This window comes from Thermobia domestica, chromosome 7 (genome assembly GCF_964235325.1).
Source record: "Thermobia domestica chromosome 7, izTheDome1.hap1.1, whole genome shotgun sequence".
Classification (NCBI taxonomy): domain Eukaryota; kingdom Metazoa; phylum Arthropoda; class Insecta; order Zygentoma; family Lepismatidae; genus Thermobia; species Thermobia domestica.
In genome coordinates, this window is record NC_137460.1 from 23,233,498 (window position 1) to 23,250,003 (window position 16,506).

Here is a 16,506-nt window from a genome sequence, read left to right on the forward strand (position 1 = left end):
TATACAAGAAATAGATTCTATTATTATTGAAATAGAGGTATATTGTGAGATCTCCACAATATGTATATTAAAAATCCGAAACAAGCTTTATTACAAGCCAGAAATTATAAGGGGGTCGCTGGAAAGACAATGTGATAATATGAAGGTCGTAATCGGAATTAGGTTAAGAACCACTGATATAGCACAATTATTATTATTATTATTATTATTATTATTATTATTATTATTATTATTATTATTATTATTATTATTATTAGTTCCTTGTCATCTTCTTCGTCTTATTGCCGATCTATGTTCGTGTTGGTTGATTCGTCAAACCAGTGAATCAAGGGTCCCGACTTTGAATCCTGAATGGGGTATGGTTGTCTGTGGATTTAAAATCCTTTATAGCTGTGCTCTAAAGGATTTTACTACAGAGGACACTCAAGACAGGCCGAAGTCCTTCGTTACTTAACGAGCCCAACAATATAGCCTACTAGTTGTCCTCTTCTCATCATTATTATTATTTTTACTCATCACACTGCTCATATTAATGTTACTAATCATACTACTACTACTACTACTACTACTACTACTACTACTACTACTACTACTACTACTACTAATAATAATAATAATAATAATAATAATAATAATAATAATATCCATACTAATAACAATAATAATAAGTATACAAAACCATTTTTGCGTTGTGGTTTCAGCGTGTACCTTTCCTCCACCGGGTAAACGTGTTCGTTTGGAACTTACGATCGGTGTATCGTATCGTGTTCCATGGGACATCGGTTCGCATCAAAGGCGTACTAGAGATCCCAATCACCACCGACTGTTATAATCTTAAGTTTGCAATATTTGTCTTCGTAAGAAAACAGGTTCCAGTGTATCACATTCAGGCATGTATGACCAGAGTACATAACTTTAAGGGGCTATGGAAGAACGATAATTCTACTTGCGGTTCGACGACGTTGCTAATAATAAGCATATTTCCATCTTTCAATATGTCCTTTTACTTCTGCATGTTTCAATGCGATACTCGCCGAGGAGTTGGTTAGCTTTCCTTGTACAGCGGGGGACACTTCTAAATGGTACAGCCATATGGAGATTTACGGCTAAGGTGTACCATTTAGAAGTGTCCCCCGCTGTACCTTTCCTATATTTATTTATATCCCACATTTGAGATTACTTAAAAAAATAAAGAAAAGGAACGTCATGGACGCATATGTATGAAGATAGTTTCTTTGCCTTCAGCGTTCTCAAATTAGTATAAAAAGTGACATTCCATATCCAAGCGTGGCACTTTTACTATTAAAATCAGTTATCAATTTTGACGCCATTTTTTTGCGCACCCCAGGGACGGATATGCGTGAAATTAGGTCCTTTGCATTCCACACCCTTAAATTGGTGTAGAAAGCGCAATTAGAAATTTATCCTAGCGTGGGTACCTTTTACTAGTGGCATGATCAAAAGTTTCTTAAGATCTCCCTTGTTCCTAAGTGGTTAGCGTACACGCCTTGGCTGTGGGAGATCCGGGTTCTACTCCCCATGGGAGCTCATGTGGTTAGGATTTCACATTAATCAGTAGGTCCACGTCTCGTACTGCCTCGCTAATGAAAGGGAGGCTAAACTCAAAATCAAAGCAAAATCAATAGTTTCTTAAATATAGGAAAGTATATAGGTCTATTGATTACGACTGGTAATTGCCGAATGGTCTCAGATGTTCTACTTTGGATTATGATGCGCAATACATTAATGGTTCGAGCTCCTATACTCTAAAGAGTTACCGATTTTTAACTGTCCTCGAAGTTTATGTGTTCGGGTGTCTGTCATAATGAATTAAGTGCAAGACTAAGGAGACACAAATAAAAAGTGGCTAGCGCGCGTCTTTGCTGCATGTAATCTCGGGTTTGATTTCCAGTGGAAACCCATTTAAATTGGAATGCGTTACGATTGTTAGAATTTCATCTTAGGATTTACTATTATTATTATTGTGTCTATGTCTTTTATAGATGAAAAGGGACAATATTAAGAAATAAATAACAAACAAAAAGAACAAACAAGTTCTTACCTGACAGTCGAATTCGTTTCTTTATTTCTGCTATGCGTTTTGCAACGCTGTCAACGTCCGTAAGAGGCGAAGGAGACGACATTTTCATCACATAAGCATACAGTGAAGAAGTATCGTGTTAAAAGCGTTCACACAAATCGTATGTGCAGCTACCATGACAACAAGTAAACAACCACAGTGTTTGTGAAACATGAGTTTTCAAATCCCTAATTGAACGTTATTTTGCTTTGACCGTGAAAGATTACTCGTAAAATACACGTTTATAATTGTGAGAATGTTACCTTGCTTTATTGATATTATTTTTAAGTTTGTTGTTTTGGTCAGCTGCTGCAAGAACATTTTTTAAAATGGCATTTTCTACGTTTATCTAGAGCGTGAACAAGGATTTTGTTTACAAGTTTTTTTTTAACGTTATTTATTTATCTACAAATATTGTCTGATTGAAATAAATTGTATGAAAGAAATATCAAAACTAATGATAAGCAAGATCATACAATTCTTTTAAAGAGAAGAAAGTTTCATGATATTTTTAAAAGGCTCGTACAACAGCGGCGCAGTAGCAGAAGACATGTTACATAATTATTCTGTTGTTTCACAATGTGTTCGTCATTTGTTATTTGGAGCATATGAATGAATACTGTATCATCGAGTCTGAGCGAGTAGTTAAACAAAAAGTATAGAGTGGTGATGTTCTTTGTGGTGCAAAATGGAAGTTACCGGATTGATCGACCATATTTATCACGGCGTAGGATCAATTACAATTAAAGAATGGATAAATCATTTAGCAGAGAACCAGGTATTTAAGTTACAGCGTAATACACGATATGAATAATATGAGATGAGGTGTGGTTAAGTCAAGAATAAAAAAATTCTCCCGGTGTGGAATATGTATAAAAGTGATTTTAAAAATAATAAAAAATAAAAATTAATATTAGATAACTTTTCCTTCAGTTGTATTTTCAAGGAATACGTGAACGTAAAAATACAAAGTTATATTCCTATTTTATGATTTTATTTTAGCAATTTTAATGTAGACAAGTGTAGAGGTGCACAATAACAAATAAAATAATTCCATTTAGATGAAAAGATAAGGAAAGTTTTTGCGTAAGGTATAATTTTAAAAATAAATATACTTAATAATGAAGCAGTTATAATAAGTGCTCCTGGAGTCATATTATAATGGTATAATGTTAATAAGTGGGTAATGCGAAGAATGGAAAATCGTCCTTGAGATTATTTGTAATTTCTTATGGCCTTGAGCTCTTAAATTGGCATTTTAGTAAAATCATGTAGCTTAATGTGAATACATGTGTTTATTATTAGTTTGCCCTTGCACATACTTAAATCACAGTTTTTATGATTTCAATTATTTAACTATTATTGGCATTTCTCACGTAAATTCTAATTGTTGTGTAGAATTTTGTTTCGCAGGCCAGTTTATACATCTATGAATATATATATATATTTAAATTTTGTTTAAATTACCTATATATTTTTTCTCGTGGAGATACAGAAGCTGAGACCACGCATGAATTCATGGTATTTTTACTTCTTTCTTTAGAAAATGTTCTTTTAGAATTTTGAAACATTGTTTCTTTTGGGAGGAATTCCATTCCTCGGTGCAGATTCACTTCAGGAGGGCTTAACTTTATGGGTATAACTAGAGCATTTGAACATATGCCGTAAATACGGCAGAACAATAAATACCAATCAACCTGTACTAGGTGCCATTAAAAGCAACGAGTGTATCTAAACCGCGTAAGAGCAGTGCGAAACGGGTGCACCCATGTGGGGTGTTGTCCATAAGGAGCGGGCGCGTTAACGGCGTTGAGTATACGCGTAAACAAAAATAGGAGCAAGTACCGCAGAATAGTCCATGCATATCAAACGTAGATGTTTAGCAGAAGGGGTCCAGAAGTACGTAAACAATGCAAAATTTACAGGAGAAATGAAGATGCAAGTACTTAGACCTAACATAAAGTAACCAGATCTAAACTACCCTAATAATGATAGAAATATGCGAAATTCTATCAATTTTTCGAAAATTATAATGGACTCCTACACTTATATAAACTAACCAAGCCTAACCTAAACTAACTTAATGTGAACAGAAACTACCGGAATTGTAACTTTTTTTTTTTTTTTTTAAAGAAAATAGATGTACCCTTACCGCTGAACAATGCCCATATAATATCGGGGTTGGACTCATGCTTTTTTTTCCATTATGCATTTCCACCTTATTACGAGTATCATAAGGCAGGATACTTACATATTCCTCTTTATAAATCACATTAGATAATTTTTCTGTAAATTTTGCAAATGTATGGTCTTAACTCCTGTACCCGCACCTTTTCCGGTAGATAACAATACATATAGTGAAATAACAAAGATTACCTTTCCACTCGTGGTCTTTTCCTTTTTGTTCATGTTAATACTTCGACTTGCTTGCGAGTCATGTCCATGACCATTTATTACCTTTCTGCAGGGTGGAACTTCTGTAATACCGTCATTGTCTGCTTATATATGAACTCTATAGAGGAAATCAACCTTATTATTTGGAACACTTTTAATATCTTGTTTACAATTATTATGCGTTCATTAACACATGATTAAGAACTGATATATAAGAAATATTTTTAACGCGATACAAGCATCTTAGAGACCGTCACGATCTGGTAGCGTTGTATTGAAGTCAAAATATTTCAGAAGTGTAGAATTATTTCAGTAGTGAAAGGGTTAAAACTTGTAAAGAGATAAAAAACTTAAACATATTAAGTAAACAGAAATTAATGGCTCTGTTTATGGAATGACCCTCATTGAAGTGGGAGGATTTCTTAATTTTTTATCCTATATTTTTTTTAGGATTATCTTTGTGATCTTTTTGTAGTGTGTAATAATAATAATAATTTTATCTTAAATTTGATTTAAATATTTACAGATTTTCTTTGGAGCTTTGGTAGCTGCGTTCACTCTTATTACAACTATTGCTATTTTCTTAAGAAAATGGAAGAACAAAGGTACAGTTCTAGGCAAGTTCCACTTATTTTTAATTTTTTTCTTTTCGTCTTTGGGACATGAAGGCACGTACGACATTAATTACATGCATGCATAAAAAGTGAATGTAAGAAAAGTTCATAATTTATACAGAACTGATTTTATTCTCATTACTTAAGTTTCATTTTCAGGTCGTTTGATCACTTACAATCATATGCTTTAACTTGAAAATAAAATTTACCATGATAGATAATTTCACTTTCTAAGTTCTAATATAGTGACTGTTCCATTTTATCACTGTTATTAATATCTGTTAGATGTCTTTATTAAATGTACAAAATTATTTAAGGAATTTTTAAATGATATTAAAAGATCGAAGAGAGTTTGTTTAATTTCTGTTATTGTCATTATTATTGATTAGTCTTTTGACATACTGTAAAGACTGCGAAAAACGTTGGGAATTCAGGAGCAGAAACAAGTTATTTTCTTTAGAAGACAGTTTCGTAACGTGACAAATGCAATTTACGTTAGGAAATAAGGATGAAAATACACCACGGAAATACGTATGAAAATACGCTGGTTAGACCCACGAAGTGAGGTAGTGCCGGATCAGGGTCAAACTAAACATGGGTGAGCATTCATATGCACCAGATGGTTTTGGCATTACGGCGTTTACTCAGCATCGTGAGGACAATTTGGGAGCTACTAGAAAGAAAGAAGTAGCGAACTCCTATGTAAAAATCCAGGATTTTTTAGTAGTGAGAGGAGCTGATATGCTGACCACACATCACCTCAAAGGCATGCTCGCCACAAGCCGGCTGGTAAACCCTGGCCCGCTTTGCACCGAGTTTAGTTAGTTTTTCTTTTCCTACTTAAGAAGAATTATATCGTATTCCGTAACGTTATTAATAAGATTCGAGCAGGGCCAGGCATTTGATTTACTGTCAATTAGAAATCTGACAGGAAGCACGGCGGCTTAGTGCTAGAGCGCGTACGTTTGGTGCGACGGGTTCCTGGTTCGATCCCAGGCTATGAGGATTTATGGTGGACAACGTTGCGTCTGTGAATTCTCTCATATTCTTTTTCCATCAAGTGTTTTATAATTATTCACTATTATTAACCATCTCGCTCTTTGAGCCTAAAGGACACAACCATAGAACGTAAAAGATAAGAAATTTATCTTTCTTCTTTGGATTGTGCGGAAAATACGAAGGATCAGTGACAGAGGTATCGATGATGTGTGATGTCAGGGTTGCAATTCACTGTCCGTCCATGTAGATTTTATGGTCTTCACATCATATCTATGGACTTTTCTCAGTGCATATCAGTTTTATTTCACTTTCCATCATTCATAATTTTTTAACCTTAAGTATAATTATATGTTGTTATGTAAAATGTTGATGTGAATTGATTATTATTACTTATATTCATTTGAGTTGTTTAAAAGTATTTTGCATAGGGAAAGACTTATGTGCAATCATGTTCCAAAAGTATGTACGTGTTTATCTATTTTTTAAAAGCTGTCTATTGAATCCCGTAAGTAAAATTTTATTCATATCTTGGGCTTGTGATGAGGCTTTCTTTATGGGATAATTGATTCCATTTACAGGTGAGGGTAGAGAAGCTTAAAATGGATAGGTATCTGCTTACATATATAACATAGCTGGACGTAAAGCTTTCTTCTCTCTTCTCTGATACTCTTATCATCACTATAATAAATGTTCTCCCACAATTGAAGGCTCACTTACTACAAGTTGATACACTTCTCTGTAATAGTGTTCGGAACCGAACACCAAGAAGTTTGGGAGGCGATTCCTGATAAAATAAGACAAAACGTACAGACCGGCTTAGATGTAGAGATACCTCCTTTTGGCGCTGTGATCAGCCAAACGTTTGTCGGGAAAATGCAAAAAGAGCCGTAACACGAGAACGGGAATATAAAAGGTAGGAGCCACATCTTCTGTCATAGTATTGTCCATCATAGAGAAAACTTAGGCATGTTTGATGGAAGATACGTTTCCAACCTTTTCTATTTCTAAATCTTTTATTGCGGAATATGTTCTTGGTGTACTTTTTAAAGTAATGTACAATTTAGCTAGTTACATGATTTTTGCCTTCTCGTGTTTCATTCGTTTTCATATTTCCTTTTCCTCTATTTATGTTCTTGTAACTTATTTCAAGGTGGTCATATTTCCTTCACAGTGCCCTTCTACATTTTCATGCTCTAGTACGTTCGCGATGCTCTGAAGCACTTAAAGTTTACGAAATTTTCGGGGAAATCCAGTATCAAGTTCTTCCGAATTTACATACTTTTCACCAGATGCAAATCAAAAGCTGTTTGCTGTTAACAATCTGTACAACGTTAGTTCAGTATCATTCATTACGTAGGTCATGTAGAATTGGACGTAAAATATACGAAATACCCGATGCCACTTCAGCACATTTTTGCTATCTTGCTACGAGGTTCTTTATTCGGACAGCGTACGATTCTGTTTGATCGTGCCTCCATAATTAGATCCTTGAATAACTTTGTCATTTATGTGGTACATTGTCATACGAGGCGCTTCATTAAACGCTAAAAAGCTGAAATTCACTCGGAACCATGTCAGCACTATAAAGCGGATGTTAACAGTATGTCCCACTGTAATTAGTCAATAACTCTTACTGTTTTCATGGCCCTATATGCGCGAACGTTTTTATGTTGGCGAGTACAATCTTTACTTGATACTGCTATTCATTTCTTATGAATATCTTCTAAGCGTTCTCATAAAGTAGCTTTGAGTAGTACGCAGCTTGTACAATTTCTCTTTTTCAAGATATACACACAATATAACCGTTGTTTCACGGCTAAACTTCTATTACGTTATCCGCGAAAGGTACTAAGCAAAACTCCTTCTGGGGTGATGGACCAGCATATTTTCATTGTATCGAATTCTAAGAATTTTCTTCTAAATCACTATGAGTTTAGTTCCTGACATACTACAGTTGATTGGTGCTTATTTTGGTTGATTCTGCTTTTGATATAATACAGCCAGAGTGACGTTTTCGGTCTATCAAGTGAGCGGGTATATCTCGATTCTCAGTGGGAGCGACAAGTAATTTTTCTCGGCCCAGTCTCCTTCTATGCTTGTTCTAGTACGGATCGGAAGTTCACCCATCCTCTGAAAATGGGGCAAGCTAATAAAGGCGACCAGGGTATGACGCTGACTATATCATCTTCTGTACGTGCCAAAATCTATTAAGATAGATACATGTCTTCACCCAGAAGTGGAGCCTCATATGGGCTATCATGGTTGGGGACGCTCTTTACTTTCAGTAAAATACCTAAGAATTTCCAAATTTCTTAAGGGCTACTTGTGCCACATCCAGTTATGTATGAATGAAATCTACGATTAAAAATAATGAATGGTCCCTTTTTTCCGACAAATTTTTATCTGGTCGTAGCGCCGAAAGGAGGCATTTCTACTTCCAGGATTGTCTATACTTTTTGTCGTATTTTGTGTCAGGAATAGCCTCCCAAAAGCTTTTGATGTTTATGAACACCCTATACTACATCTTCCGCTAGTTTCTTCCTTTTGACGTAAAAGTTGCCGTGCTCTGTCACGTCATCTCGAATACAACTCGTCTCAAGTAGCAACCTGATCATTGTATTTTTATTTTTAAAATTTCATATATTGTTTCTTTCTCCCCAAATTTTGTCGACCCTTCCTCATTGCTTTCTCCTTCCGTCCAGCTAATTATTTTCTTCATACCCACATTTAGAAAGCCCCTGTATTATTGTTGATACCAACTTTTTGGAAGGCCCTTTATTTTTCATCATATCTTCTTTTAGAAGGCCTCTGTTTTTCTTCGTACTCACATTTAGAGGACCGATTTATTATTTTTTTTTCATATCTACTTTCAGAATGCCTCACGTTTTTTTCTCTCCATACCCGCATTTGGAAGGCCTTTTTTTTTTCTTCCTGCCTGCTTTTAGGCCTTTTTTATTTTTCTTTATACCTACATTTAGAAGTCATTGTTTTTCTTCATACTCACATTTAGAAATCCTCTAGTCGTGTCACATTATCTAACGTGCACTTTTTCTTCGTACTGTACAATTATGCATAGGAAATAGTTTGATGAAGTTGTCTCTTCAATAAGAAATGTGGTTTACCTTGTATCGCGGATGTATCTTAACCCAAGGTTCAAGATAAGTTACATGTCTTATGGATATGTACCTTATAGCTTCAACTAGTAGATTGTCTATCGAATCACAAAATACTTCTTTCTTCTGTCTATAGTAGTTTTTACCGCCGTTGCTACCCTTGTTGTTATTTCTTATTCAATTTTCAGAGCTTTTACTAATAACAGTATCTAAATAACTAAATCTAATCCTACTTCCACTATCTCCCCCGCTATACAACTTCTTCATTAAGATATTCTATTGATTCCAAACACCATTGTTTTCGTTTTTCTAGTATTTGCTTTTATTCCAGACTGTGCAGTATTTGTAGTTCTGTGTTTAATAGTTTCAGTTGTAAATAATTTCAGTGCAATGTGTCGTACATTTAAAATTGTGGGTCGTTTTTACTGTTTTCTTTGTTATTTTGTAGCATAGTAATATATACGTAGGTAGATAGCATAGTCATCTCATAAAATTGCAAGAAAATTTTTTTGATCTCACTTAGGTAAACTTCTGATCTTTTGTAAGGGAGAGTGAAATGAAATCTTTAAAAGCGTAATAAATTTCGACTGAGAGTTTGACGGTGATAGTAAAAACGTGACCGACAGATGGCAACACAGCTAGAGGGTGGAGCAGAAGTTTAAAAATGGCGACATGCTCAAAAGAAGAGCAATTTGGCACAGAAGTTTCACAGTCTTCAAATTTTTTTCATTTGTAGATTGGGTCCTGTAATAAATAAAGCATTACCACACTACTCTTCTTATTCTGTCGTGAATTTCGATGCGTTTGATTCGTTCCTACTCAAGAAACGAGTAACAGAATGCTTTTCTTGTTTGGTGCGTTTTCCAAGTGGCACCGCCATTTTTACAATACTGCTTCGTCCTCATGTAGCGTTCAAGCTTGGGTTCTGTCACCTGTTGGATATTTTCCAAACTGTTGTCATTTAAATGTAATGAGGAGAATGGCTGACACAGTATTATTAACTTAATAATAAAGCTGAGTGTATTGTACTTTATCTATCCCCATGTGCGGTAAAAACCTGACACCGGGAATTTACATATTAGTCAAAATTTTAATGTAAAGAAATTGTAAGTTCTTCGTGCAAAAATAGAGCATTATCATTGCCCAAAATGCATTCACATAAGTAGAGGCACGAGTTTTTCGCAATGTGCAATAAAACTAAATGCATCAGAATTAAGTAAGTTTCAGTTTCTTGACCTTTTATGATATTCTGTGTGTATTTTCATTGGTTTTCGTTGCGGGATACAACGCGAAATTGGTAGTTTTGCGCGAAATTCCTGACAATACGCGAAATAACGCTAAATGTTAAAAATACGTTTTCGTTAATTTAAAAACGCCAGTTTTACGCTGACGAAACGGTAGAACGTAGCATGAACAGTTCATTTTGGATGATTCGGACACGGCTATAGAGAACATGTTGGGCGTTCACTATCATCATTGCAGCTGGGATGGGGAGGATCCGTTTTAATTAGCTAGCTAACTGCATGGAATGGTGATAAGTGACAAACGTACAACAGTGAAGGAAGAAAATGTGGAAACATGTAACATGCTTATGTTTAATGCTTCAATGTAACTTGTACCTGTGTGTTTTCAATCCGTCTCCTTTAGTCTAGCCGTCATAACTGTGGGACGTAAAACTCTCCTACTCATAGTAAGTTTAGTTACTGATTTTGCTTCAGTTTGATTTAAAAAAATAATTTTCTGTGAGTGAAATTTACGATGTCGTGTGAAGTATTCAGTGTATTTTGTTGTTAGGTAATTAATGGTTTATTTCTGTAGTGATCTATGAATAAAAAGAACAATTTTAAAAATGTCAGGGAATATATTTTCCACAAGAGCTACAAAATGCGAAACTTTATTTAGAAAATGCACAAAACGCGGAAATATGAAAAACGAAACGCGAAATTTTCAAATTCTTAGTGCGAAAAACTCGTGTCCGTACACATAAATAATTGTTTAAAAACCAGACCACATAGAATTATCGTAATATAACTGAAAAGATGAATAACAATGATCATTCACTAACCAGTGTGCACTCGGTAAATATAAACCCAGTCAATGTAGTACTTCAAATATCTCCCAAGTCCAGTTGCTCGTATGAAAACATCTTGGAACATTGCTTAATCAGTTTGGTATTCATCACAATAACTGTAATATTTGAGTTGATGGCACTGTCTCAATTCTTATCCAGATTTCGTATGAAATTGAATTTAGTTTTCTGTGTCCTAATAAGATTCGTACACTTCTTTCCATTGAAGAAGCTGATTCGTGGATAATCGTAATACTGTGGGTGGACACCTCAAAATGTTTTGATACTCACAATCCTGATATTTGGAATCTTTTATGAGCGCCTTAGATTCACAGACGCCATAGAAACAGCCTACACGTGAAAAGTTCCATCAATTATATTAGTATACTTTAGTGTGGTCTGGCTTTTAGACATTTATGTGCAGAACTCGAAAAATTTTCATCTGACCAGGTGCTATAATAAAACAAATCTATATTTGACATCTAGACCTACATGTTTTAGCCTTAAATTACGTAGGCGCCAAACTTCTGTTTTCAGTCGCTTTAGCGACCTGTCATCCGAGATTTTGTGATCCATGGTTATGGGAGTACATTTTAGACAGTGGTTATGTTTGTTTCGTACGAAGAAGATATAATTTCTGTGCATTCAGTTTTGATTAGCAGACATGTGAGTTCTTGATTGTTAGTTTCTGATTGTATCTCGTGACAGATGAAGAGTTTTTAAAATGTTTCACTAGATAAATATAAAGCCACAATAAAATTATTGTACATCGTTATAAATGAAGAAATCTTGAAATGTTTCACTGGATAAATACACAAACAGAATAAAATCAATACTAGTTTCTCACTGCAAATCGTGACAGATGGAGAGTTCTTGAAATGTTTCACTGAACAAATGTACAGACACAATAAGGCCAGCTTTATTATGATGTTTATCGTCGTTGTAGATTTGCAAAACAATCACATACTGCTTCTAAGTTTCAAGCACAGTTTTAAAGATTTTTATTTGACTCTTCCTCGTAGTAGGTTTCTGTATTGTAAACGATATTAGTAGGTCAAGATCACAAACAGTAGTTAGAACATTTTGCTAGGTATGTGAAAGTTTCGGCAAGTTGAGTATTGACTTAGTTGGTGTTATAGAAAATTTTGATGGTCTTTTCGTATTTCTTACGTATATTTTATTTCTTCCTTTTTGTAGAATTTTTACCCGAAGTGAAGGAATTTGTTGGTGTAGGAACAAGACCACGATTTCGGAAAAGGGATAAAGTTCTTTTCTATGGAAGAAAAATGTTGCGAAAGGTAAGCAAAGAAGTAATGTATTTCTTAATTTTTAAAGATTTTTTTTTTAAATATGTCAATGGATAATTCAGCCATGTAGTTATTATTTGTTCGGAAAGTAAAGCTTTCTTCTTTTCCTCGTTTCTTAGAAAGGAACAAATTCCTTTCATTATTCTCTTTGTTACGCTCTAAACCAGCTAGCCATATACAGTAGCCGGCCTCCGGGCTAGTCTCAGCCCACTGAACCCTTTCATACGGCCTGCCAACTCCCTGTTGAAAATATGCTTTTTACATAATCTTAACTGAATTGAAAATATTTCCTAAATAACTGATGTCCACCTTGGAAAATATCATCTGCGTTGGAACATCCAGTGTACCACGGAGCATTGAGAGGCTACTTTAAAACATGAAGAATCAAATTTCTCACGAAAATGATAAATAATAATTTTTTTCGGCTCTTTGTGGTTACCATTATAACAATTTTTGTGTTCTGTGATGTTAGTGTACGTTGAAAGAGTTTCTGTGTTAAATATGGTCATTCGATTCTTATGAAAATGTTATACATTATCTCATACGGTCCTCGACGCCAGTAAGTACTCTGTGATTGGCCCATCTCCTGTTCCAGCTTGTACGTACTTGTTCTAAACAATACGTACACTCACCTGGTATACCTGTAAGCTTAATTTTGCACGTGTTTCACAAAACTCATTATTCCTACGAAGAACTACTCAGGCAGGATGTACTCAAAGTGAGTCTATGCAGAAGTAACGAGTGAAACACGTAATTAAAAAAAAAATAATAAAAAAATAAAATAAAATAGATAGATAGATAAAAATAATGTAGCCTATTGTTTGATAATCTTATAATTTATAGAAGAGCTAGTGTTGCCAGACATATATGTAAAAATGTCATATTTCATCAATACCTTCATTAATTTCATCATGTATAGAAGAGCTAGTGTTGCCAGGCATGTTGTAAAAATGTCATATTTAATCAATTCCTTCATTAATTTTATCATGTATAGAAGAGCTAGTGTAGCCAGGCATGTATGTAAAAATGTCATATTTCATCAATTCCTTCATTAATTATATCATGTATAGAAGAGCTAGTGTTGCCAGGCATGTATGTAAAGATGTCGTATTTCATCAATTCCTTCATTATCATTTACTTCTATCAATCACTCGTCTTCTTTTGTAGCCTAAAGGGCATAACCATGGAACGTTAGTTCTCAAGAGTTTTTCAGCCAAATTTAACTGTTCCGTGCTTCAAGAAATGCATAAATTGTCTGACGTACTTGTCAACCCAACACGATTACAAATACGAAATTATATTTGCTTATTGAGGAATTGTTAAAGGAATAAGGAACAGAAAGCAATCACTGCTCATGTCAGTAATAAAAGAGCACACTCTTGGATAACTTTCCAATTGAGTGTTTGATACTAATTTAAGGATAACATCATAGATGGGTACGTTTAAAAATAATCCCATTGGATTCTTCAAATTAATATCAAAAGCTCAATTAATTTATCCAAGAGTGGACACGCTTACCATTGACATGAACAGTAGTTCTTTTCTATTCTTGTCCCTTTAAGGAGTTTCAACTTCGTTTCACTAGAAAAGAAGAGAACGCGTTCCTCCTGAGCGCTGATAATTATACAGAAAATCTGGACTAGAACTAGAAACCCGATTCTTTCAGGGTGCCAAATCATCTTGGTAGATGCCATCACCATCAGGGAACAATATTTGGGCCATGGGTAGAATCTGGTTTCCCAAAATGGCCTCATACGCCTTAGCATTCATCATTCCATGCAGGGCTATGGTGGGAAATGCGGAAAACCACGATATCCCTGCCCATACTGTAGCAGAATCACCCCCATGCTTTACAGTTGGGAGCAGACAGTGTGTATCATAGGCCTGCGACGGTGTTCTCCATACGTAAACACGACCGGTTGTTGGAAACAAGGTGAAGGTCGATTTATCGAACCACATTACGAGTTTCCGCTGCTCATGAGTCCACGCCTTGTGGTCCTTGCACCACTGGATACGCCTCTTTGCATTTACTGGTGTGCCCAGGGGTTTGGCGATAGCGGCCCTGCCATGAATTTTCATTTTATGAAGTTCCCTTCGCACTGTTTTTGATGAAACCGGGTTCTGTAGGCCGGAATTGAGTTCAGACACAATTTTCATTGCAGTAGTCTTCTTTTTAGCTGCTACAATCCATTTTGATGCCCTCTGGTCCCTATCTGACAGGATTGTCTTTTGACCACTGTTATGCTTTGCAGACGTCGTTTGCCCATGAATTGTGTATGCCCTCGTGACATTGGACACAGTGCCTTTCGATACCCCCACAATGATCGCCACTGTTGCCTCCGAAGCTCCAACCAGACGGGCACCAACGATCATGCCTCTTTAGAAGTCTGTCAGGTCGCCCATTTTACCGCACTACTTTCACACCACGACACTCACAGGTGAACGGGTAACTGCTGACGGAAGAGGAAGGTCCTCATAACACATTGAAAACAGAAAACGATCGGCAACCGCAACACGCGTTGTACAGTGGAGGGCCAAACTTACGTGTCCTGTAGGAAGTATTTTTAGATTTTTTGTCTACCCCTGTATATATATATATATATATATATATATATATATATATATATTCTAAAAATTTACTGCGTCATTACTATTTGGTCTAACGTCATGGTTCAAACACCATTTCCTTCAGTATTACGTACCCTTTCCAACGGTACACTCACATGTCCGTATCATACACCCAAACCGGGAGATTCGGGAAAACCGAATTTTTTTTTAAAATCATCCCTTCGGAACATTTCGCCCTTCTGGCGCGGCTTAGGTTCACGTAGGGATCTGAAAATCTCATGAAAAATACGTTATGTACGCAATGCGTGTGCAAAATTTCAGTATGTTATCTTGAAAACAAAGGACAGAAAACTTTCGAAAATATAGAGGTGACCCATATATATAAATCTAAAATTTCTTACATTACTATTTGCATGGTTCAAACCCCATTTTCTTCAATATTACGCACCCTTTCCAACGGTACCACTCACATGTCGGTATCATACATCTGAACCCGGAAATTCGGGAAAAACCTTAATATTTTCTGAAAAAATCACCCTCTCAGAACATTTGCGCTCCTCGGGCCCAGGCCCCGGTTCACGTAGGAATCTCAAAAAATTGAGAAATACTTGAAGGTACACACAATCCATATGTAAAATTTCAATCTGGTATCTTAAAAACTAAGCGCGGGAATTTTTTTTTGAAATTTGCCTTAAAAAAAGTCACATCCCTCCGCCCCACTTGGCGCAGCCAAGTTGACCATCCGGTTTCAAAACGCATCTAGGGTGTTCCTTGGTTCATGCTTGACCCCTCCCCCCAAAAAAAAATCAATACACATTTAATCACAACACTACTCCATGGTACAGATTCGTAACATAAATCCTTAGAGGGTTAAGAACGCCCAACAGATGAAGGATCGGGATTGGATTTCAAGTGCTAGTTTGAGGCAAGATTATTGTATAATGGAGTGAGCTATTGACTGCTGCTTAGTAAATTTGTAGATTTTTAGACGTTTAACGTCTCAATTATGCCCATGACGCTAAGGGAGACGATAATTAAAGCAAGTGAATAATAGAAGAATTGGTGGAATGAGAAAATGGAGGAAACAAGAGTACCCAGAGAAAACCCACGGACACGATGCTTTCTTCCGCAAACTTACTTGGCCGGGGATTGAACCAGGGACCCCACACACCAGAGGTAAGCACTTTACCACTAAGCCACTGTTCCATCTAGTATTTTTTAACTCTGTAAACGTGAATTTTGAATTAAGTTTCGAAATGACCCACCTAAGGAATTAGACGGCGAGATAGTTTTCTTTGGAGATTCGAGGTGAAGATAATGCATTGTGCGAAAGCAGGCCGGGAGAGCAATAATTTTGAACGGT

At 35.7% G+C, this 16,506-nt stretch overlaps 2 protein-coding genes across 6 annotated transcripts in view; one reads left to right on the forward strand and one right to left on the reverse strand.

Moving 5' to 3' along the window:
- Positions 1-2,433, reverse strand: part of CCDC151 (Coiled-coil domain containing protein 151) — a 58,951-nt gene extending 56,518 nt beyond the window's left edge. The window contains exon 1 of the mRNA XM_081764248.1: positions 2,063-2,433. Within this exon, the coding sequence (XP_081620374.1) occupies positions 2,063-2,150 (88 nt within the window). The 5' untranslated portion in view covers positions 2,151-2,433. The remainder of the gene's footprint in view (positions 1-2,062) is intronic.
- A 233-nt stretch (positions 2,434-2,666) lies between these two features.
- Positions 2,667-16,506, forward strand: part of sws (patatin like phospholipase domain containing sws) — a 112,280-nt gene continuing 98,440 nt past the window's right edge. For 3 of the 5 annotated variants that reach the window (XM_081764243.1, XM_081764247.1, XM_081764246.1), the window contains exons 1-3: positions 2,668-2,858; positions 5,001-5,091; positions 12,466-12,566. In XM_081764243.1, coding sequence (XP_081620369.1) covers positions 2,769-2,858; positions 5,001-5,091; positions 12,466-12,566 — 282 coding nt within the window. In that variant the 5' untranslated portion in view covers positions 2,668-2,768. Of the gene's footprint in view, positions 2,859-5,000; positions 5,092-12,465; positions 12,567-16,506 lie in introns of all 5 variants that reach the window. The other 2 variants (XM_081764244.1, XM_081764245.1) reach the window with 2 other exon arrangements.